The sequence below is a fragment of the Trachurus japonicus genome, chromosome 20 (assembly GCF_045865225.1).
Source record: "Trachurus japonicus isolate A0001 chromosome 20, Traja_1.0".
NCBI classification, from domain to species: domain Eukaryota; kingdom Metazoa; phylum Chordata; class Actinopteri; order Carangiformes; family Carangidae; genus Trachurus; species Trachurus japonicus.
This window is the reverse complement of record NC_140926.1, coordinates 11,603,665-11,627,742: the sequence shown is the minus strand read 5'-3', so window position 1 is coordinate 11,627,742 and position 24,078 is coordinate 11,603,665. Positions and strand designations below refer to the sequence as shown.

At 43.1% G+C, this 24,078-nt stretch overlaps 2 protein-coding genes across 2 annotated transcripts; one reads left to right on the top strand and one right to left on the bottom strand.

Moving 5' to 3' along the window:
• Positions 1-862: 862 nt before the first annotated feature.
• oplah (5-oxoprolinase, ATP-hydrolysing) lies at positions 863-14,173 on the top strand. Its single transcript, XM_085762733.1, has 28 exons — positions 863-1,162; positions 1,863-2,082; positions 2,915-3,106; positions 3,790-3,904; positions 4,232-4,355; positions 5,030-5,225; positions 5,321-5,486; positions 5,650-5,788; positions 6,309-6,376; positions 6,895-7,064; positions 7,169-7,309; positions 7,419-7,531; positions 8,125-8,295; positions 8,422-8,559; positions 8,788-8,926; positions 9,156-9,268; positions 9,523-9,674; positions 9,785-9,945; positions 10,041-10,142; positions 11,091-11,265; positions 11,551-11,735; positions 11,839-11,985; positions 12,393-12,527; positions 12,719-12,868; positions 13,002-13,159; positions 13,267-13,427; positions 13,551-13,648; positions 14,015-14,173. The coding sequence occupies exons 2-28, from the start codon at positions 1,912-1,914 to the stop codon at positions 14,165-14,167; spliced, it is 3,933 nt and encodes a 1,310-aa protein (XP_085618859.1). The 5' UTR covers positions 863-1,162; positions 1,863-1,911; the 3' UTR covers positions 14,168-14,173.
• A 3,854-nt stretch (positions 14,174-18,027) lies between these two features.
• Positions 18,028-23,533, bottom strand: foxh1 (forkhead box H1). The gene is made up of 4 exons (XM_085762801.1): positions 23,383-23,533; positions 21,233-21,804; positions 20,398-20,502; positions 18,028-20,245 (listed from the first exon to the last, which is right to left on the bottom strand). The coding sequence occupies exons 2-4, from the start codon at positions 21,686-21,688 to the stop codon at positions 19,274-19,276; spliced, it is 1,533 nt and encodes a 510-aa protein (XP_085618927.1). The 5' UTR covers positions 21,689-21,804; positions 23,383-23,533; the 3' UTR covers positions 18,028-19,273.
• Positions 23,534-24,078: the final 545 nt, after the last annotated feature.

Here is a 24,078-nt window from a genome sequence, read left to right as displayed (position 1 = left end):
TTTTAGAAATACTGACCTCAGTGTTTCTAAAATCCTGGTAATACCCCTAAAACTAAATAAACTAAACTTTTTTGCTTTTAGACCACAAATGTGTTTTTAATGGATCAGCCCTGACTCTGTTGGAAACATGTAGAAACACCATTGCAAACAACAATGGTCACAGCATCACTTAAGTACAGACAGAGGAAGGGAAGGAGATCCTGCAGCAGTATACATTTGACATTTCTCTACATTTGACAGGGTCACGTGTTGTGAATGGGTGTTAGAGGCCTCTGCAGGGATATCAAGATTGCACACAAGTCGTAGTGTGTAGTGGTGTTGTAGACCACTTCCTTTGTTCACTGATGCTGTTTGAGGTAAATGGCTGCTTTCACCCCTCACACCATGGTCATGTGAATTAGGTTTCCTCGATGCACAGCCCTGTGCATTCCTAGAATTACAACTGACTGGTATATTATTACTTCCTGAAACATTTTTATTTTTGTATCAAGTTTTTTTTTTTTTCTATATTTTCGGAGGATAAATTACTAGATGACTTCCTGCAGAGGGTGACAAAAGAGGAGACCGCACACTTCAGCCCCCTTATGTTCCTGCAGGGAGTGGAAATTGTTTGGGCGAGAAATAAAATTATCTTTCAAAAAATGTTGCTGGATATTAAATCGACGTAATCAAACAATTTTAAGAAATGATAAGTCTTTAAAAAAGACCAAATTGATCGTATGATTTATGTTGCATCTGGAAAGTGTGCAGTAAAACGTGCAATATGTTCTCGCTAAAGGCGACTATACAGTAGGCCTACTTGTTGTCCACACACCCATGTGCAGAAAGTGAAATATTTTCTTATTTTGAAAACATCCGACAGGAAGAGGCTGTTGGCCGGGGATCAGCTGCGCCCTCTCGCTGCGTTATCGAGGTGGATGTCCATGGATGCATCCATGCATGCGCGCCACCAGGCAGACAGTTGTGATCCAGACCTACTCAAATTTCAGACCCCCGGCTTCTTGCAGCGGGGCGGAGTTTAAGCCCCAGCGAGCTGCACACGGAGAAAACAGGCGTCTCCGGTGTGAGTCGCGAGATCGAGCACAGACGTGAGGGGAGGTGAACCTGTCGTTTACCGGATTATCGAAGATTAAAAGCCATCCAGCTCAGCACCGGCGGACAGGTGGGTGACATGTCGGTAGGGCTCCGTTGCCTCTTAATTGTGGATGTGCACGCTCCCCTGCACACAGACAGTGGAGGGGTCTGTAGCCACAGCATGCTCACAGTTCAACTGAGCCTTCAAGTTCTCAGAGTGGGGATCATTGGATTGCATTGAGACAGTGCAAAGATCACGTTTATTTTTGGATTAATCCACTTTATCCACAGAGAGAGCGCGTTTATTCCAGTGGTGGTGTGATCAGTGACAGTCCTGCAGGGTGGGTTTTTTTGGCGTTAGCGTGCATGTTCAGTTTTCCTTTAAAACTGCACTGCCCTTTCACCTTGATTTCAAGCCAAGGCTAGTTTCCAAATGTGTGAAAACATACAGTATATTCTATTATACTCTCATATTTCTGTTGTGTTTGTTGGAAAATATATCAACCCGAATGGAAAAAGTTGCCTATGTGGCAATTGTAGCTACTATTGACTTGAATGAGGATCAGCCTGAGGTGTGGTGCCAAGAAGTAAGCCTGTGTCAAAATGTCAAATGTTACAGGCTTTAAAAAGCAAAGCATGTGTATTAATGATTTTTGTGAATGAAGTGTGTTCCTCCCCTTCTACTTCCTTGCAGCCAGGTATCTCAACCTGTTCCCTTATCAGTCCATTATTGCAATGGTAGAGTGATTACAGCCCTAATGTTTACTGTCTCCGCTTCACCTTCTCAGACAGCACTCACTTCCACATTCAGGAGCAGCTTCTTTATCTCTTCTCACTATGGCTGAAACTGAAGGGAAATTCGACTTTGCCATCGACCGGGGCGGCACCTTCACCGATGTGTTCGCCCGGCTGCCTGATGGTCGCGAGAGAGTCCTGAAACTGCTCTCAAGAGACCCCCAGAACTACAAAGACGCCCCCACTGAGGGGATCCGCAGAGTCCTGGAAGAGGTAAGATGATGGGAATGATGTATCAATACATACTATTGTAAAATACTCTAAAGAAATATACTGTCATGGTTACATTTGATTTATTCAAAGAGGTTTGTTGCATCAGAGGTCAGACGGAGGTTAGGAGTGGTTGCCTGAGGTGACATCTACAGTGTTTTTAATGGGAAGTGTAGCTACACATGTAGCTTGAATCACAGGCTTGACTTCAATTGAAAACCTCTGGTAAAAGCATTGTCAAGCTTGAGATTTTTTACATTTTTGCTTTTGCTGTTTATGTGAATGGAGCTGCTCATTTTGCCAAAGAAGGAATCTGTTTTGGTCAGTCATATCCTGCACATGAAAAGCGGCGTCATTGTCGGCGTAAAGCACCGCTGGAGAAAGGAGAAAGCATACTCATGCAATCCTGTTTAGCCAAAAAATTTAACAAGGCAGGTTTAATTTTTCGAATACATTTTCATTTTGCATCTGTCATGAAATAAGGTGAAATAGCACCATAGCAATGATACATGTAGCCTTTGTAGTTAATTGGAGTAGATGGAGAAGTTGTGTGTAAAGATCTTTTGATTGTTAAATCAGTAGTTAAGCAGGGATTAACACCTTCAGATAAAGATCAGATTTATTGCTGCTGCATTGGCTCCTTTTTTCAATTGTTAGATAACCTGCTTGGATTTCAGTGCGGCTGCCTTGTTTAAAATGTGACTATTAGATTTTTGAGAGCAGATTAAAACACGTTTGATGACACATACAGCAGTAATCATTTCTAATATAACATGCAGTATCTCTAACAGAGAACATAAATGACATCAACATGTTTTAATGCATTTATTGACAGGAAACGGGGCGGCCCTTTCCTCGCCAGCAGCCTGTAGACACCTCACTTATTGGCTGGATCAGAATGGGCACGACGGTGGCGACCAACGCTCTGCTGGAGAGGGAAGGAGAGAAGACAGCGCTCCTGGTCACCAAGGGCTTCAAGGACCTGCTGCACATCGGCACACAAGCCAGGCCAAAGCTGTTTGATTTGGTTTGTGATGGTAGTTTTCTTAACCTATGAACAGGACACACATGTTTTAAACTGAGCAGCCAGCTGCTGCGCTCCGCCGTACTGAAAATAGCTTACACCGACAATTAAAGGTAATGAACCTACTGCTATGACTATAGCAATTATGGCAATGGGCCAATTTGCCAAAATGTTGAACTATCCCTTTAAATTTAAAAGTGAGTACACACATGATTATATAAGATACTGAACTGCTTGACCCTGAGTTGTGACTTTATCCAACCACCTGACCTCAGATACCAACAACTCAACTCAAACATATTTGAGCAGATCAGCAGCATAATGTATTTTAACTGTACTGTATACAGTGTTTACAAGTAGCCTGGATAAAGGGCTATTGTCCCTGCAACATACTGTAAGGTTGGGTTATTATCTTGTATTACAGGGACTGAGGGCAGGTCTTGGAATTTGCCCCCAGACCAGTTGCACCATTAATGGTTTGACTGGTCACATATCTTTAAAGCTGATGCTCCATTTCAGAGCAAAGTGTCAAAAAAATGCAGAAGATGAGAGTTGGACCCAGCCTCCTGTACGAATGTCGTAATATGTTCGTTCTTATCTTTATACTACTGTCCTGTCCCGTTGTATCAGATGTTTCTCTTAATGGTCCACCTGTTTTGAATTCATGTGTGTGTATATATTAACAGGAGGTTGCAGTGCCTGACGTGCTGTATGAGGAGGTGATAGAGGTGGATGAGCGAGTCGTTCTCAGGCAAGATGGCTGCCAGCTGCCCAGAAAAGATCCCAAACGCACTGTCACAGGTGTGAAACTCTTTCAAAGGAGAAGTTGTTGATTTTGTTGTGACATAATGGGGCCCCATCTCTTCCCTGACATAACACTTTTGTGCATACTGTAGTAATATGCCAATATGTTACATGCTAAACTAAGACAGTAATGCTAAACATCATACCAGCTGAACATCAACATTTTAGCACTGTCATTTTAAACAAAACACACTCATGTAAGTCAGAAAAACTGTTTCTGTCTCCAAATGTCTTTTAAAGTTTCATGCTGTTTCTAATCTTGACATTTTTTAGGCTTTAAATAATTTAAAATACTATATGTATTTGTGTGCTGGTGTTTCCCAGGGAGTACTGGGGATTCACTCGAAGTCTGGAGGGAACTGGATCTTGAGCGTGTGGAAAAAGACCTAAGGGGAGTTCTTTCCCGCGGGATCACCAGCCTGGCTGTCCTCCTGCTGCACTCATACACGTCAGTAGTACAACTTGTTTCTGTCTTTTCAGGCATGGAGGCCTATTTATTCAAGATATATTGACTCTTTACTTACTTATCTGTCTTTCCTTCATAGTGCGCACAAATTATCAAGTTTTTTTTTTCCACACTACTTGTTTTTTTTTTGTGTCAACATATACTCTATTACACAATCTGACCTCTAAATCTCTCCCTGTCTCTGTGGGAGTAGTGGTATGTATGTACACGGACCATGTTTAAGTCTGGTGGTGTCCAATAGCCTGTTTCTATTGTATACGTAACCCACGTGGTGTAGTGGGTGGGTGGAGGTTCATGTTTTTCTAGCAGCCTTTCTCCCCTTGACTTCAAGTCCCCTCCCACTGGTTTGTTGAAAACCGTTCACATTTTGAGAAACAGCCTGTAGGAGTTTCTAAAAAAGTTTCAAAAAAGGAAAGAAACCAGAGGAAAAAAGCACTTGAAGTACTTAAGATTTTTACTTCCTGTCACATGTCACTGATAACGCACATGCACACTTTTCCTCCCATTGGCAGGAATGTGATTTGGAGGCTTTTAAGTGATAAGAGGAACATAATGTACAGTAAAAGCAGAGGTGGAATTACATAAGAGCTGTATGATTGACATGCACTTTAAATCCACTCCCCACATTCTCACCTCTCCCTTTTTCTCTCTGTCAGGTGGTCCGATCATGAGAAGGCCGTGGGCTCCCTGGCGCGTCGTCTGGGCTTCACGCAGGTGTCTCTGTCCAGCGAGGTCATGCCCATGGTGCGGGCCGTGCCTCGGGGCTACACCGTCTGCGCCGACGCCTACCTCACCCCCAAAATTCATCAGTATTTAAAAGGCTTCACCTCTGGCTTCAAGGGCGATCTGAAGGTGTGTGCGGTGTGTTTCCGATCTTCCGGGGGTCAGTTTAAAGTCACTGAACACTGAAGTAATCTCCTCCATCTGTCATTCCCCTCTGACCTCAGGATGTGGACGTGTTGTTCATGCAGTCAGACGGAGGCCTGACTCCCATGGAACAGTTCTGCGGGTCACGGGCCATTCTCTCTGGCCCAGCGGGGGGCGTGGTGGGATACGCCATCACCTCTTACAGCCAGATGGAGAAAAAACCAGTGATTGGCTTTGACATGGGGGGTGAGTAGAGGGAGGGGATACGTTGAGCAAACACTTGATTGCACGGACTATGTGAAGAACTTCCTGCTTTTGTTTTGCAGTTCTTTGTTGTGCAATTCACTGTGCATCTACTGTAACTTGTTTGTTTGTAATAGTCCTTTACAGATGTCTTTTATTCTTCCAGGAACCTCCACAGATGTGAGTCGCTATGCCGGCCAGTATGAGCATGTGTTCGAGGCTACCACAGCTGGAGTGACTCTGCAAGCTCCACAGCTGGACATCAACACTGTGGCTGCAGGAGGGGGGTCCCGACTCTTCTTTAGGTCAGTTGAGATGCATAAGTGTGGACTACGTAAAATAGTTCTTTAAAGGGATAGTTCAGCATTTTTGGCAACTTGGCCCATTGCCAAGAAATCCCATTAGCCTCCGTAGCGTAGCTCCGAGCAGCTCGCGGCTCTGCTCGGCCGTTCAAAAAATAGCTTGCACCAACAAATAAAGGTAGCAAACCTACTGCTATGACTATAGGGATTATGGCAATGGGCCAATTTGCCAAAATTTTGAACTATCCCTTTAATACAGCGTGACACCTGAGACATTCAGATTGTGAAAGAGTTTAAAACCTGGCACGGCTCTGACAAATTGATTTGAAATGTGATAGCAGGTCTGTCAGCATTTAGAAGCTTTCAGTGCTTTGATGTGGTAAGTGTAACCTTGCCAAGTCTCTAATGCAACTGAGTCAGTAGGCTGTGTACTCTTTCATAAGCACATGTCGTTTCAAAATGTGTCTTTCTTCCCATTTTGTGACATCTCTCCTTTTGCTGAATTACTCTCCTTCCCTCTCAGGTCAGGGATGTTTGTGGTCGGACCTGAGTCTGCAGGTGCACACCCAGGACCAGCGTGCTACAGAAAAGGTAAAAGAAAGCTTGATTCCCTCCTCCATTCTCCAGGTTATTCATTACACTTTACACTTTCTATCGTGTCTTAATTGAGCTATTCAGTCTACAACATTGTAGATAGTTAACTGCTCACATTTCCCACCCATCGTCTTTGGTTTCCTTTCACTCCTTAAATGATTATCGTGCATCCAGCTGTTACAACCGTCATTCATTCACGCAAAAATCTAGACAAGCACAGTGGGAGTGGATGATTAACCTGATTTAGATCTGTGAACGTTAGAAAGTGGCAGAAATCCAAGTTTCAGATGATATAACTGAAGCTTTCAGTTATACGTTGGGGCTGTAACGTGTGCTAACAAAAGGAACTGTCTGACTTTATTGTGTATCTTTATTTTTAGTGGTGTAGTGGTTTGCCCTATTTCCATAACTTATTTACTTTACACATCAAGTAAGCATCTCACATAAAAGCAGACTTTAAACGTGTACTTTGAATCAGAACTACAGTCAATTCACTGTGTAATTCATTTTCCCAGGTGGCCCTCTGACTGTGACAGATGCTAACTTAGCCCTGGGTCGACTCCTCCCTTCATTCTTCCCGAAAATCTTTGGTCCCGGTGAGAACGAACCACTGTCCTTGGAGGAGACCATGAAGCACTTCCATCATCTCACCCAGGAGATCAATGTCTTCTTGTCCTCTAGCCAGGCACTAAATATATACTGAGATATTGAGGAGACCTTCAATTTTCCTTTGTAAACTTTTAATGATGAAGCTCATGGTTTTTTTTTTGTTTTCCTGTCTTTTTGAAGGCCAGTGCAAACGGGGCCGACCACTCGCACAAAAGGACGTTGCCAGGCAGCCAGTCAGAGATGAGCGTGGAGGAGGTTGCCATGGGATTCATTCGTGTTGCTAATGAGGCCATGTGCCGGCCAATCAGAGCTCTGACACAGGTAATTTGGTTATTAAAGCTGGAACAATATATATTTGATTACATTTTCTTCACTTTCTAATTGTCTTTGGGTCTCTCCCACCCCTCCCTCACATCTTACACCCTCATAGGCCAAGGGTCATGATACATCTCAACACGTGTTGGCCTGTTTCGGGGGTGCAGGTGGCCAACATGCATGTGCTATAGCCCGAGCCCTGGGGATGAAGACTGTCTTTATACATAAGTAAGGTTTACAGTAACACTTTATTTGACACCTTTCTCTATAATGCATTATAACCATACTTATAATGCGTTATAATGCAGTTATAGCACCGTATAACTATAGTTATAAACACTCATAAATGATCATAATGCTTTATAACAATAATTATAACACACTATAAAGCATTTTATATGACTTATATGGTCAGGTATTATAATACGTTATAGTTGTTAGTAACTCGCTGACAATGCCCACATTTGATCGATTATGCATTATAAATATAGTTATAATGTGTTATAATTGGCTTATAAACGTGTATAACTATCATTATAAACACTCGTAAATTATCATAAGGCTTTATAACAATAAGCATAACACATCATAGAGCATTTTATAATGGCTTATAAGGTCAAGAATTATAGAGTTATAATGCATATAATGTATGGTTATAATGCATTATAGAGATAGATGTCAAATAAAGTGTTACCAGGTTTACAGATTGTTTTTCCATATTGTGTGTGTGCACATTCACCAAGAACAGTAACAACCATATTCATGGGCGGTATGTTTAGCTGTAATGTGTGTGTGTGTGTGTGTGTGTGTGTGTGTTGCAGGTACAGTGGTGTTCTGTCAGCTTATGGTCTGGCTCTAGCTGATGTGGTGGAGGAGGTACAGGAGCCGTGCTCGCTGCAGTACGACCAGCAGAGTTTCACCGAGCTCGACCGGAGGGTGGACCAGCTGTCAAAACGCTGCTGTGACACACTCTGTGGACGTGGCTTCACCAGGTCAGAGTCAGATCCGCCCCTGCAGCCCTGTTAATAAATAAGAATCCATTATTCTGGCAATCTAAGTACTAGATGTTGACATAAGCGCGCCTGATTAAAGCGGTCCTGTGTGTCTTGACCCTGCAGCACTCAGATAACCACTGAGGTGTTCCTCCACCTGCGTTATGAGGGCACAGACTGTGCACTCATGGTTACTGCTGCCGGTTACCCCAGCAACGCCCAGTCCTGCCGTGCTGGAGACTATCGCAGCGCCTTCACCAAACGGTTAGCTCCATGTTTACTCATTTGTTCACTTATGTCACATGTCCTGTCCTCACTCACGAGTGAATAAATCATCACCTCGTACACTTTGGCTCCCTCCTGCCTCATGTTTACGGTGTGTAAGTAAACGCACCGCTAAGTTAATGTGTGGGTTTTTTTCTGTAGGAGATAACTTTAGTAAATGTATGTTCTCTCTTTCTCCTTCTCCTATGTTACACTTTTACTTTCTAGTTATTTGAAGGAATTTGGATTCACCATCCCAGACAGACCCATCATGGTTGACGACATCAGAGTGAGGGGTTGTGGAAAATCTGGAATCAAATCGGTGCATAAAACCAAGATGGGATCTGGACAGGCCAAACCTGTCACAGTATGTGGAGTCCTGAAGATACATACATAAATATATATTCACATTCTCCCTTTTTGAACAGGATTTATAACAACAGAATCAGGTTGTGCAGTTTTCATTAACATATAATTCCCAGTGGATAATATGTTCAGAAAAGTATTTGTTTTTGTTTTAAATTTCCGAAATACAAAGTTCTAGTCTAAAGAAAGCTGTTTGATAACTTGTCATCAATGTCTGTTCTTCTCTGTAGACGACCAAGTGTTACTTTGAGGATGGATACCTGGACACCAGTGTGTATCTATGGGAGGAGCTGCCGTGTGGTCACAGCATCCAGGGACCAGCCATCATCATTGACAAGAACAGGCAAGCACTTTCATCTGCTATTTTGTTCCACTGAATTCAGGATATTGAAATCTATTAAACATGATTGAACAGTTCCTTTGAATTAACAGTTTCAGATGCCTTCATTTGACTTTACTTAAGTATTCAAATCCTTGAGGTTGAGTTTGCTGTGCCCCTGGTCTTAATTTGTGTCTTTAAAGTGACAATAATGCCTGATTTAGCCTGTCTTAACATCCGTGTGTGTGTGTGTGTTTTTGTGCTCTTTCCTCCATCAGCACCATCCTGGTGGAGCCGTGCTGTGAGGCTCATCTAACAGAGGAGGGCGACGTTTGCATGTCTGTAGGCAATGACCCTCACTGCGCCCTGGGCACCGAGCTAAACACCGTGCAGCTCTCCATCTTCTCCCACCGCTTCATGAGCATAGCAGGTAACACAGACAGAGTGTAGTGTAGTGGAGAGGAGAAAAGCTGTTAAGGACAATCTTAAATAAGGATCTTGTAAAAGCTGTTCAGTGTCCATTTCCTTTTTGCTCTACAGAACAGATGGGTCGAGTTCTGCAAAGAACCTCCATCTCCACCAACATCAAGGAACGTCTCGACTTCTCCTGCGCCGTGTTCGGACCGGACGGCGGCCTGGTGTCCAACGCACCTCACATCCCTGTCCACCTGGGCGCCATGCAAGAGACTGTCCAGTACCAGGTGAGGGATGGTTAGTCATCCTGTATGTTGTCATGCTACAACCCAAGTGTGTGTGGCAGAGAGTAAAGTTCTTGTGTTTTCTTTTCTCTATGCAGATCCGATCTCTGGGCAACAAGCTGAAGGAAGGGGATGTGATTCTGAGCAACCACCCGTGTGCAGGGGGAAGCCACCTACCAGATCTCACAGTCATCACACCAGTCAGTGTTGACCTGTCTTTTCCTCTCCTCTGTTTTTCAGGGCCTTTCCCATTTCTCCACACTTGGCTGAGTGCGCTTGGTTACGCGCACACTTTGGTGACGTTTTGCATATAGTGTGCAAGCATGTATTTAGTGGCCAAGCACGGGGGATATTTAAAAGCAATCGGGACATACTTGACAAGTGAAGACTGTCATCTGAGTGCCGTTGTGCACACTAGCACAACAACACACACACACAGCACACAGCAACCGTTTTATAAACAGTGCTGCTGGATCACAGTCTCATCTACTCCAAAAGTGTCTTTATGCACAACATTCAAATCATAAATGTGTAAGCCCAACTCCGTAAGAAAAAAAAAAACACATAGGATTAAACAGAGCGTGATGAAAAATATTCACATAAGTTATTATCAATAGAGAAAATTCATAATTAGGGGATAACAGGTGAAAAATGATTAGATGTAAAAGTAAACGAAGCCTAAAGAAAAATATGACATAAAAGTATATAAAATATATGAGATTAAAAAGTCATAATTATGAGATAGAAAGTCAAATTCATTTTATTGAAATTTATTCAATGACATTTCCCTAACGTGGCTTGTGGCTCCCGGTGACGCCAGAATTCACCAGCTGGTGCATTGTGGGATTTATACTTGGCCAAATACCGCTCCGATGCCGTCTTACCGTAAGTGTGGGTAAAGTGCAAATCAAGCGCGCCGCACTTGGTTGTTGGAGAAATGGGACACACTTGCGCATCTTTCTTTCTTTTTTGTGTCATTGTTGTGTGAGCTACTGGACTAATTTGAATTTCCCTCCTAGGGATGAATAAAGTATTCTCTACTCTACTCTACTCTACTTACACTAAGCCCATGAACGTGCACGCCAAGTGCCCATAATGTGATCGAGTGTGGCCCTCACTGTCTCCTTTCTCCCTCTTCTCACCCCCAGGTGTTTAGAAAAGGGGTGAGCAGGCCGGTGTTCTTTGTCGCCAGCAGAGGGCACCATGCCGACATCGGAGGCATCACTCCAGGCTCCATGCCCCCCCACTCCACCTCCCTGCAGCAGGAGGGCGCCGTCTTCACTTCCTTCAAACTGGTCACTGGAGGGGTCTTCCAGGAAGAGGGTAAGAGATGAGGAGATGAAGTGAGAATGAATGTGAGCGACGGATGAAAGGAAGCAGCGGACAGGAAGCAGAGCTGTATCTTATCTACAAGTTAAGATAAAGTATCAGTGCTTCTGGTTCAAAGTGTTTTATTTGCAGATGTACAGTATTTTAAAGCATTACAGATGAATAACAGGACTGAATCTTCTCTCTTTGTTCCCATCATGCTTTTCTCCTCATCCCTCTCTTCCCCCATTGCATTCCTCCATCTGCTTTTTTCTTTCCTTCCTTCCGTCTCCATATCAGCTGTAACTGAAGCTCTCATGGCTCCGGCCCAGTACCCAGACTGCTCTGGGACTCGTAATCTCCATGACAACCTGTCAGACCTGCGGGCTCAAGTGGCAGCCAATCAGAGAGGGAGCCAGCTGGTGGGGGAGTTGATTGACAGCTATGGACTGGCTGTGGTCCAGGCCTACATGGGCTACATTCAGGTAAGTGTCGCCCCTTGTGAGTGTAAAAAAAAAAACAAGTTGTTACTCTGAAAAGTACTGCTGGTGTTGTACCACTGCAGCTTTTTGTGTGTTGATGTCTCAGAGTAATGCAGAGCTGGCGGTGAGGGACATGCTGAGAGACTTTGCACGTCGTCGTCGGCAACAGACTGGCTCCTTGGAGGTGGAGTCGGAGGATTTCATGGATGATGGGACACCAATCAGACTGCGGGTCCAGATTAATGAAGAAGAGGTGAGCAGGGGGATTCTCCTCAGGATCTTTCAAAGTGTTTTCATTAAAGCAGAAGTAAGCGGAATGTTTGTGTTAATATAAGTCTTAAATAGTTCTATCTTCCGCCAGCAATCACTTATATAGAGTGTTTGGTCTGAAACACGGGTCTGTCAGTCACTCTGCTCTGCTGTAAGCCGAGGAGAAAACTTTCCTTGTATCCTACAACCTTTATCCAATGAGGAGAGAGAACGGCAGAAAGGGGCGGTCCTCTCTGTGTGTGCAGCCAAGGGATGCGTGTGAATGTGGCGACCGGATCGCTTACTTCTGCTTTAACTTGAAAAACATTACAAACTTGCATTAAGGACTCAGGTCATTACTTAGTGTGAATGTGCAATTAAATAAATAAATAAAAACCTTGATCCCCACAGGGCAGTGCAGTGTTCGACTTCACAGGGACTGGGACAGAGGTGTGGGGGAACTGCAACGCTCCACGGGCCATCACTCTCTCTGCCCTCATCTACTGCCTGCGCTGCATGGTCGGACAGGACATCCCCCTCAATCAGGTAAAAATGTTTTATTCTAGGAGCTGTTGCATTGCGGATCGACTTAAATAATCCAGTGTCAGCAAAGCAACTGCCAAATGTGATGTATTATATGAATGAACAAAAAATGTAACATAAATTAGGAAAATATGCATCATGAAAATTCGTTTGGACATGGCTAATCATTCACTTAATAATGCTTTTTTGTCCAGGGTTGTCTCGCACCGATTAAAATCATCATCCCGCCTGGCTCGATCCTCCAGCCTTCCCAGAATGCAGCTGTGGTCGGAGGAAACGTTCTCACATCCCAGCGAGTGGTTGACGTCATCTTTAGAGCGTTTGAAGTGTGTGCTGCCTCACAGGTGAGAGAGGAAGCAAAAAAGAAGCTGGATTCGTCCATGAAAAGAAATTTAAAAAAAGGTTTCATTTCTCTTGGGGGAATATTCTTATTATCTAGATTTATTGTCTTTGGATTGTTATTCTTCTCTCCATCAGGGCTGCATGAACAACATTTCATTTGGCAGCGAGAAGGTTGGTTACTATGAGACTGTTGCCGGGGGAGCAGGGGCAGGGCCGGGCTGGAATGGGCGGAGTGGCGTTCACAGTCACATGACCAACACTCGGATCACTGACCCTGAGATTCTTGAAAAGAGGTGGGACAAGAGTTTTAGTTAAAGTTTAAGTGTGAATATGTTGTTTCCAAAATTAATGTTTTGTTGATATTTCTCTGTACATTGGCTCCTGTCTGTCTGGTGTTCAGGTATCCAGTGGTTTTAGAGCAGTTCTCTCTGCGGACCGGCTCAGGAGGCGCAGGGAAATACAGCGGTGGAGACGGTGTGGTCCGGAAACTTATGTTCAGGAACAAAGTGGTTCTGTCTGTTCTGACAGAGAGACGGGCCACTCACCCCTACGGCCTCCAGGGTAAACTTTCTCACTAAATGAAACTCGATTATTTATTTGTCTTTGACATGGTTTTGCATTTTCCTCATGGCAAGTGGTGTCTTTCTTTTACTATGTAAAATAACTCGCTTGTGTCTTTGTCAGGGGGTGAGGACGGAGCAGCAGGGCTGAACCTGCTCCACAGGGCAGATGGCAGAGTCCTCAATCTGGGAGCCAAAACCAGTGTGAGCCTTCAGCCCGGGGTGAGACAGCGCAACATGGATGTGATAACAGACATTATCAGAATGACAGCAATTGCTTTACATATTCCAAATAAAAGAAACCAAGTGTTAATGCTGCATGAATACTATAATTTGAGGGACAAATATTAAATGACGTCCTGTGTCTTTATATGAAACAATTGTAGGTGAACAAATATATTTTCAGGATTTTGTATTTTTTCAGATTTTCAGAACTAAGTTGTGTTATTGTCATTTGTTCAGTTGTTGTGATGGTAGTAATTATTGTTGATTATATGTATTATAAATTTTAAATACCTATTTGGTACCTGCAAAGAAACTTTCCAGTAGAGTCAGCATTCTCCTCTCTTTGTCTGTCTCCCCCTACAGGACATGTTCTGTCTCTACACCCCGGGAGGAGGAGGATATGGAAAGGACGAGGGAACGACCAGCAGACCTCAGAGCAAGCGCAGGCGCTTGAATGAGACTTTCCTTGAGAGGGGCAGTGTATTTGAATACCGAATGGCCCAAGAAGGAGTGTGAGGAGAAGGCAAAGAGAGGGTGAATAGCCAAGCCACAGGAGAGGAGGGGAAAAGATGGGGAAATTACAGGAACATAAGCACAATGAAAGATGGACAAGACAGAGAGAGGATCTTTGATAAAGATGAAAAGATTAATTGAGGCGACGTAGCAACAATCTCATCATGAAACTGTGAGAAAACTAGACCTAGATGTAGGCTGGCAGCTAGGTTACGTTTTCAGTAGCACTGTGATATCTGTGTACTAACAGATAATTTTATAGACGTAAAACAAACTGAAAAGTCTTAGACCTATTTTTCAGGATTTAAGAAAATATTCTAACACTACTGTGGCACTTAAATAAGCAGGCAAGGTTATTGAAATCCAGTAGATTGGACAAATTTTAAAGGAGCTATTTGTTAATTTTTGCTATTGCTACATAGCCAACGTTATCATTAAAATTATTTTATATACATGTCTAAAAGAAACTTTCAGCCTGAAACTTCTTTCCTTTACTTGCCAAAAGCTATCTCTAGGAAATCAACCCTCTCGCTTTTCTGTCATGCATCATATGAAAGTTAGCATGATAAGCAGCCGACGCCTTATCTGGGTTGGACTATCTATCTGTCACTTGGATACCAAAGTATTGTACAGTAGTGTCCTGAAGAAGCAGGCTACCTCTGCTCAGAGGTCATATTATAACTTGTAAAAGCAACAACAGCTGAAGGTCCTCTCAAGATGCTAACGCTGGCTATGTAGCAACAGCTAAAACTGACAAATGGCTCCTTTTTAAAGTTGTTCACAACAAACTAAACAAGGCATCAATAACATTCCTCTCTGGGCCTTTTTAGTAGTCCCATTTTGCTGATGCATACTACAGGGTACGTTTCCAACAACAGTCTTTTTGACCAATTTTCCAGTTTTTAAATGAATTGAAAATAAATCCCATCTGTTTTTAACTGGAACCACAAACACCACAACTTGTTGATGTACTATCCTATCAGGACAGAAAAATAAACCCCATTTCTAATGTAATGAGGTTGTCCTTTATTTCCAAATCATGTCTATGAATGAAAACAGTAGTTTCACATTTCTTGTATACAGCATGTGTGATCTATTAGAAGTACTTTATTACTTTCAATTATTACTTTTGTTTGGTCAAATTATCCATGAACATTAATTTGAATCATTCAAATCCAATTCTCTTTATAAATGCAGTGAAGCCGTTCAAACGGGTCAGTTAACTCACTGCTGCCTCAAAATGTTTCACATGGCGTTTTGGTCACTCGCAGTCTTTGCAGTTTAAACACAACAAGGCTGAGGAGAGTCACAATGAGGCGTACATGTAAATTCATGAGGGAGAGTGTTGAGATACAACCCAGAATAGTTGTGTGTGTTTGGGGGATGGAGACGTGGTGTCCCCCTCCTCCCCCTCCTCCTCCTCCCTTCTCTAGCTGAGGAATGATCGGGGAGCAGAGAAGTGAGGATGGTGAGGGAGTGCAGGCATGCGTAGGGAGCTGATAAAGGGATAGTGGCCACAGCAGTGGAAGCAGCAGGAGGCTGACGGCTGCTGGACTGTTGATGTAAATCAGCTGCGTGTTTGTGTGTGTTGGAAACTTTAATGCAGATACCACGGACTATGGATCAAAGTTGGTTTCCTTGTTTATGGATCACAATTCCTGTGGTAAAACAATCTGTCATACTGGAAGGATTTTAGACACACCCTGCTGCAGCTGCTGCTGCCTGTAACAATATTTCTGTCTTTCCATTTGATCCATTGATTAATGATCAGCTTGAGAATCTGTGTTGTTATGGGACAGTGTGAGACTGTGAAAACAAGCACAAATCAAATAAAGTCAATCAAAATAACACCACCATCCTCAGCCAATCTGGCAGTAGAAATGCAACTTTGTTGGACAAAATATATGACTCATACGTAGAAGACTCAGATAATCCAATGACTCTTGCAAGACAGGAACATGTGCAGGAAATATTGAGCAGAGAAATACAAATGAAAAACATGAAGTGTAAATACAATGGTATTCAAGGCCTGACTACCCCATACAGTAAAGTAGCGCGTTGTCAGCCAGATGTTCAGAGAAAACCAGATCCATGTTTAAAAAAAAGACAAAAAGTAGTTCCTAAAAGTTGTTTACTTTTAGATCCCTACAGTTCACAACAATAATATTGTACTGACAGCTTGAATTAGTTACTTTGCCTGTTAGTTCACCCAACTAATAAAAAATGTATCTCATAAATTGTTACATTTTGTCCAAATATTAGCTTCACTTTGATCAGCTATGACAGCCGGCAGGCTGCAGAAGTTTTACATTATGTTGTATATTTCTTGTTCATTTCTTGAGTTGGAACAATTGAGAGTACTCAAGGGGTTTGAAATTAAATGCTCCATGCTCCTCTGAAGTTGCTGCTTCAACTTTCCCTGTAAGTAGCTGCCATGTAAATTTAGGGCTTTGTATTTACCAAGAGGAAAGACGCCACCCTGACTGCAAAGAAGTTGAAATGCATTTAAGAATTTCCTCAAGTCAGTTTCCTTGGCAGGCTCTAGATGCCTGGAAACATAAAGTGTGTTGGTTGAATTGTGCAGAGCCACGACAGTCCAGCTTAAAGACACACAGGGCCAAGCAGATAAACAGTGAATACCTATCACCTGAACAAATATGCTAAAAATTAGTGACATAAATAAAATAAAGTAAAAATCAACATGCAACTGCAGCAAAAGAGTTGTTAACCCTCTATGGTACGGCGTTGCCATATGGCAACAAACCCATTTTAAGCCTTCTACACACAGACAATACATCCCCAGTTATGTTGCAATGCATTAAAAGAGAGGTGGGGTTCTAAGTAAACCAATAGCAGTGTTTAAATATATTACATGACCCACTGGAGGCCATTTTGAAGCCCTTTTCTGCAGACGTCTTCACAGGGAGGAGCCTCGCCATTTGACCCCTCAAAAATGATCTAAAAAAGTGTTTTAATGACATTTTTCAACTGGGAAAAAAATATATACTCAATAATAGATTAGTTAAGTTAATTATTCTGTAGGTTATTGCACTGTACTTAATCATTAAATATTAGAAAATTGTTAAAATGTGTATGTTGCCATATGGCAACACCGTACCATTATGAATTGCTAGCCTGGCATGTTGATAACATTTTGTATTTAGTTATAGGCCTAAATTCTTCAAAATAATATTGTAAACTTTATGGACTCAGGCTCCACAACCATGTAGAATCATTTAGTTACTTTTTCAGGTCCATCAATTTGACAGATACACATTTGACTGTTGTAGTAAAGTTAACAGCAATTGCATTCAGTGTTGAAGAATATGAGCAGCTGGCAACATAGCAAGGACAGAGTGAAAGATGAAGACAGTGAGAATGATGAAGGCTATGAGCCAGAGAATGAGGACAGTGGAGACAGCGAGGGCAGTGGAGACAATGAGGACAGTGGAGATGGTGAGGACAGCGAGGATAGTGAGGGTAAAGTGCAGTGAAAAATGTCTTTTTAAATGGTTTTTACTTTCAAATGAGATGCATTCTTAACTGTTCAGGCTATTGGGGATTGTTGAGACTATAACATGAGTTTTAAAATAAATGTTATTACTATTTTAGACAAAACTATTATTTTCATTACTTTCCACTATCGTACGGTGTTGCCGTATGGCAACGAACCCTAAAAACTACTAAAAAAATAATATTTTTTGAAAATTTCTCTTGATTATGTTTAATTGGTCTATTTTAAGACAAAAAAACACCCAAAACATTTTTTTACCAACTGGGATCATAATGCGTACCATAGAGGGTTAAAGATAATTGTGCAGTTTCCGTTTAATTATTGTTATCAATAACACTGAGCAGCGTAGTTAAAATAAACAGCATTTTATTACATACCCTGTTAAACTCCAAGACATTCTTTTGATACTTTAACCCCTGAGCTGACCTTTCACTTCAGCTCAGAACTGTACAAAATTTGAACAAGACCACAGGACGATGGCAAGAAACCAACAAAACATTCACCTGTCGAGGTAGGCAGACATTTAGAAGCAATTTCCTTTGGAAGATGAACATGATGACAGTAAAATAGTGCAAATATACGGCAGTGCAAAGTCCTTAGGAAACACGTCCCTGTGTGAGGTAGATGCTGGTAATAGATTGTCATGAGAAGATGCAGTATTTTTACAGACGGACTAGAATCTAAAATGGAGCCAATTTCAATGCTGAATTTGTCTAATAATTCTGAAACACCACAATAGAAAACATTAGTAAACACCAGCATGGTAAAAGATGATTATAGAGCCACTGTCTATCTGATTAATATTCTGTTGTAGCAGCACAGAACCAATGCAAAGAGTCCAGACTGGCTGAATTAGGAGACAGAAAAACATTGCAGTAAACAACTTGTTCAGAATATTTAACCATCTGAACAAAGAACCACCTTAAAACCCTGACAAAGGAAAAATGTTTGATGTTTTCACTGACACTTTTACCTACCTATATTCTGTTTAAAATGGTTGCAGGATAAACTGTAGAAAATATATAATACTGCATTTGACAAACTGAAACTCAAATGTATAATCTATAGCTAAGCTCATTGTTGATAGTATTTCACCTGGCTGTAAAATCAAAGACAATATCCAACAATACATTCAGCAGTCACAATAGGTAGACAACATTCAAAAGCAATTCTGTAAGAAAGCAAAATCATGCCAATAGAAAAAAACAGTGCAAATAACATTGGCAGTGCAAAGAGGTAGACACTTGTTTTGTTGTATAACTGTTTGAGGTAGTTTTTCTCCAAATGAAAGCGTGTAATATTCCCCAGATTGATGCGTGACAAGATGGTTTTTCTCAAAAAATACTGAGCTTGAAAAAATAATAAAAACACTGGGTTTCAACATTGCTTAAAACACAAGTCCATCAATAGCAGTCTGCTGTTTACAACTTCACTGGAGCTGGAGGCAATGATTGAGACTCCGTTTGAAAGAGTTTCTGCTGCCATGCCCTTTCTTTGTGGATTTTGATTAAACCTCAACCCTGGCATCACAGTGATGTGTGTGTGTGTGCGTGTGCGAGCGACACAGTGTGTCTCAGTTTGTCTGTTTCAGTCTGTCAGTACTGAGGGTACCTGTTTAAGGAAGGCCCGTTCTGCAGGGCGTACTGACTCGGTGGTTGGTGATGTGAGGGAGAGTTCTGATTGGCTGGTACTAGGACATCAAATACACTTTTATTTGGAGGCACAGACTGCAACATGTTGTCCAGGTCCATGATGAGGGGAGGGGCTTGGACTGACACTCGCCCACTGGGGAGAATGGGCCAGTATGCGTGACTGAGGAAGTGACCGGGCGCTACAGGAGAGCTGCCATAGCCGTAAAGGGGGATTCCGCCATGCAACGGCATTAGAGGACCTCCGTTAAACCGCATGCTGGGGGGGGCGACGGCATTAGGAGGGGCGTATTTGGCGTAGGATGTGGGGAGCTCCCACGGAGGTGTAACAGTCTCCCGTCTGGCTGATTTGTGCAGTGGTGGCCTGTAGTCCTCGTAACCATCTGACCCCGCTTCACCATCTGGAGGAACACGCTTCCCAGACATGGACACTCCCTTCCACTCTTCATCAGAGGAGGAGGAAGAGGTGGAGGCCGGGCTGGCAGAGCTGGCGGAGGCGCTACGGGCAGAGGAGGCGTAGCGTGGCCGTGGGGGCGGAGACGGCCGAGGGTGAGCCATCTCACCCCAGCAGTCCCTGCCGGTCACGTCCATGTCCCCAGAGGCGCTGCTCGGTCGCAGGCTGTGCAGTAGCGAGTCGATGGCGAACGAAGAGTCCAGTTTGGGCCGGAACAAGTCCTCCTGCGGTGGAGAGGGGTTTCCGGAGCGCATGGGTGGGAGTGTGGTCACGGGGTCAGGGGTCGGCTCGGATTCTGGCTTGTGTCCCTGTAGGATGTAGGGGGCCAGATCCTGGGCAAAGATTGTCTCATCCTGGCGGGACACAGCTGTGTTCTGCCTCTTCAGGAGCTCCAGAGGAACCCGGCTCAGCTCCACTGCCCAGAAGTTACCTTTACCCTGAGGCTTACCGGGGTCCTTCAGCACCTACAGGTGGAGAGAGGAGGGACAGGGAGATGAGTGTATGACATCTCAGCCAAGAAGCACTGAACTAGTTTCAGTGTTACCCACCACAATAAACACAATATCCCACAAAAGCACAAGTTTAGGGTAATTTAATACATTTTCAACAAACAAACCTTAACAAAACAGTCATAGGAGGAGAGGTTGTGTCGCACTGAGTCCCGCCAACCCTTGTAGTTTCCTTTGAAAAATGGGAAGAGGGTACTGATCTCCTTCAGGATCTAGAAATACAAACAAGCAAAAATATCAGCAACTGTGTATAGTCCGACACAAACAGCCAATGATAATCATCTATAGTGTATTTAAGTATATGTGATAGCCTACACAGTCTAAACTAAAGGCACACTGACATAACTTCACATACACTAGATCTATTGAGGCTTAAAAACTACTGTTACTGTACAAGATTGTAGAAGTGGAGGCCAAGTGAACACACAGTACATGTAATGTTGTTTATTAAAATATAAATCAATGTGGCCCTTATAATTAAACATAACAAAATAGCATAACACGTGCCTTCAGGAAGAATAGATCAGATTAGACAAAGCCTATAGGCTTAGTGAAACATGATTTTACCATGTAATGTATCTTATCACTTTCCTGTTACAGATCAGTGTCTGGTTTCACTGCAGCCCAATCTTATCAAGGCAAACCAAGAATGGTATAGGGATGGTGGTCACTCAAGTGTCACCAAGAGGTGACTGGTTTGTGTCACTTTATAAACTGTAAAATAGCAGTCTCTTTATGTACTGTTAATTCAGTTTTAAGGGGGAAAGTCATGTCCCCAGAGGGAATACTGCAGATTTTGTAATAGAGTCAATTAGTCTAACAAAATGCAGTGTGAACTAAAGTAAAACCAGCATTGTGGATAAAACACACCATGCGTAATGTAGGCCTGCTCATCATAACACTGTGCACTCACACACATGAAGGATGTATTTTCACAATTACCTCAGATAAAGTCAGTTTCTTCTCGGGGGACCTTTGGATGACCATCGCGATCATAGCGAGATATGAGTACGGTGGTTTTGGATACCGCTGATAGTTCTTTTTCTTCCCATCGCTGCTCCTGCTCTTCTTCCTCTCGTTGCTCCATGAGTCCCGGCTGATAGTTTCCTGGTCACTGGGGTATGATGAGCCGGCTGGTGCGGTTTTATCCATGAAGGCTGTGGCACCGGGGAGATGTTCCGGACGCGCTGCGGGTTTATCCAAGCGCGGCGGCTGCTGAGGAACCATCTGAGCCGGGTGGTGAGACCAGTGTTGGGCTGGAGAGGTCCGCGTTAGACCGGTGGTGGGAAAACTATGCTGCGCATTTCTGTGGAAGTCAAGTTGATGGTCGTGGAGTTCTCCGATGTGGGACAGAGCGGGTGTTGCCAAGAGGCTGTGCTCCGGCCAGTGCTTTGTCATGCTGATCAGCCAGTGGGAAGATCGGCAACGCACGTTCGGACAGGAGCGCAGAGAGGGGGAGGGAGGTCAAAGAGTCGGTCCTTAACTTCTGGCAGACTGCTGGCTCCAAGCTGACTCTATTTGAAGAGCAAACAATTAACAGTTTCATGTAAATCCCGCTGCGTAATCGAGGGGAGAATGACGCGTTATCTGAGAGCTGAATGACTGATCGCCCCGGGGGTGGGGGGACTGGGCAGGGTCAGTGTACAAGGAATGGAGAGAGAGGAAGACAGTAAACCTGTAAATAACCCTTAAGATAATATCAACATGCCACATACAACGTAGATTCCGAGTTTGCTTTGGAAACACTGCTGAGAAGATTTACGCACGAAAGCTGATGGGGAAGAGAATAAGTCCAAATGGATTAAGTTTATTTTCGGGCCATTCCAGAGACCAAATGACAACATATTGGTCTTAAAATCTCTATAAAATTGCATTGTTAAAAAATAGTATTTAATACCAACAGTGAAGACTTTCTTCACCCGAAAGTGACACTTGGGCGCAGAGGCCAAAAGTAAAACTCGTGGGGGGATGGGGTGGGTTGCAGTAGGGAGAAGTAATTTCGATTGAAGCTTACATGCAATCAACAATTTTTGGCAAGCAATATACATGTGGAAGGGCTAATATACAAACACTAAAAGATAAGAAGTTGTCAGCCGCAATAATGGAGGAATTATTAGCTGTAAACAACCAACATAAAATGTATAATTTGGCATTTCTGGTGAATTGTGACTAATTCAAAGTAACCCACTATTGCTGAAGCAGGTTAACCTTGTTCCAGAGGGCAAGTCATGCATGTTCTCCCACCCCAACGGCTTATTTTATTTTGAGTGTAGTTTACAAATTGGATTTGATCAGCAGATGCGGGGTAAATGATAAAAGAGGCCTTGTTGTAAAGCTCCGAGAGCGCACAACATTCTGGGGGTATTGTGCGCGCAGTGGGGTCTCACCGGGATTTTGCAGGATGGCACTCAGCGTTGAAAGACTGAAGTTTCGGGAATGTATGTCTTTTGTTCATGTTAACGCAGTGCTAATGTGAAGACCCTTGCTTCCCAGCAAGACAGTGAAAACAAGTTGGATTAGAAGGAACCCCACTGGCGAGCTGGAGACTGCTCCTTCCCAAAGGAGCTGCTTAGCATGTGACAAAATACGGGGGCTATTCAACACCATTTGTGGGTTTTCTGGCGCTTACAAGCTGCTAAGTGTTGTAGTTGGGAAGGACATTCACACCTTAAAACAGGAGCAATCATGTTTTCTCCAACTGTTAGAAACTGCCCCTAAAGTATCGCTCAAACAAAAACCACTTCACTCCATCTGAGAATCAACAACCTGCGGAAGATTTCTACAGCATGACACACACAGCTATACCTGACGCTGCCCCCTAAATTGTTATTCTAAATTGTTAATTCAGCCTCTTTAATCCACATCCCTAGTGGATACATTACATCTAATAAACTAATGAAACGCAACTGTCCTGTATCGGGTGAGTGTAGGCTACCAGGATCACAGCATATAAACAGACACGTGGGTTTAGTATATAGATGTCACAAAATATCTCCACGCAGGCCGTGTTTATCGTGTGACTATAAAACTAAAGAGGATTGTTTGATTTTAGTTGTACCGGTGTGCAGTTGCCCTTTGTGTAAAAAGCTTACCACGTCAGTTTGCAGCTTTGGTGACTTTTGCAGTGATACACCAATTGTCTGGGCTTGTTTTGCAGGTCAGATGGCTTTCCCAACATGGTAAGCAGGCGCAGCAAAGCTCCTTCACCTGCAAACAATTGCATGAGTGAGAGATTCTTCCCCTGCTGCTGCTACACACGATTGCATTGTCACATAGCGTAGTCTGTCCCCCTCTAGTGGTTTCACTGAGAATTCATCCAGAAGCAAGAAATCGATAGGCCCGCATGCCACATGTTCCCCAGAACTCACTCACTCACTTGAGACCAGTATACTGTCCCTTCATGTAATATGTTGTCTATGAGTTTATTTTTGCTCTTAGTGAGCTGCAAAATTAAACATGTACAGGCAAAACCCACGTTCATTGTGCATGTTCATGTTAAAATCCTAATTTACATGCATTCACATAGTGAACTGCTACCAAACATGCTCATTTAAATACAAACTGTCAGTCTATCTCTTCCTGTCTGCTGGAGAGCTGGTTAATAGGTTTTGCCTGGATTAGTGAGTCATGCATGAGAAGAATGGAAAACCAAATGAATAGGATACTATCCAGGACAAGGCTGTTCACATAGGCTGATTGTGTCTGGACAAATCCCCTCTAAGCTGTGCTGGGATGCATCCTGATACTAAGATGGAGGAAAGTTTTTTTTTTTCTTCGGTGGCAGAGAA

What these genes read in the sequence shown, in the direction of transcription:
- foxh1 (XM_085762801.1), bottom strand. Translation starts at nt 21,688, where the DNA reads ATGACAAAGCACTGGCCGGAGCACAGCCTCTTGGCAACACCCGCTCTG. An exon ending in AGAAACTGACTTTATCTGAG is followed by an intron (nt 20,503 to 21,232) that starts GTAATTGTGAAA and finishes TTGTATTTCTAG; the next exon opens with ATCCTGAAGGAGATCAGTAC. An exon ending in CCTATGACTGTTTTGTTAAG is followed by an intron (nt 20,246 to 20,397) that starts GTTTGTTTGTTG and finishes CTCCACCTGTAG; the next exon opens with GTGCTGAAGGACCCCGGTAA.
- oplah (XM_085762733.1), top strand. Translation starts at nt 1,912, where the DNA reads ATGGCTGAAACTGAAGGGAAATTCGACTTTGCCATCGACCGGGGCGGC. An exon ending in TCCGCAGAGTCCTGGAAGAG is followed by an intron (nt 2,083 to 2,914) that starts GTAAGATGATGG and finishes ATTTATTGACAG; the next exon opens with GAAACGGGGCGGCCCTTTCC. An exon ending in GTGTGAGCCTTCAGCCCGGG is followed by an intron (nt 13,649 to 14,014) that starts GTGAGACAGCGC and finishes CTCCCCCTACAG; the next exon opens with GACATGTTCTGTCTCTACAC.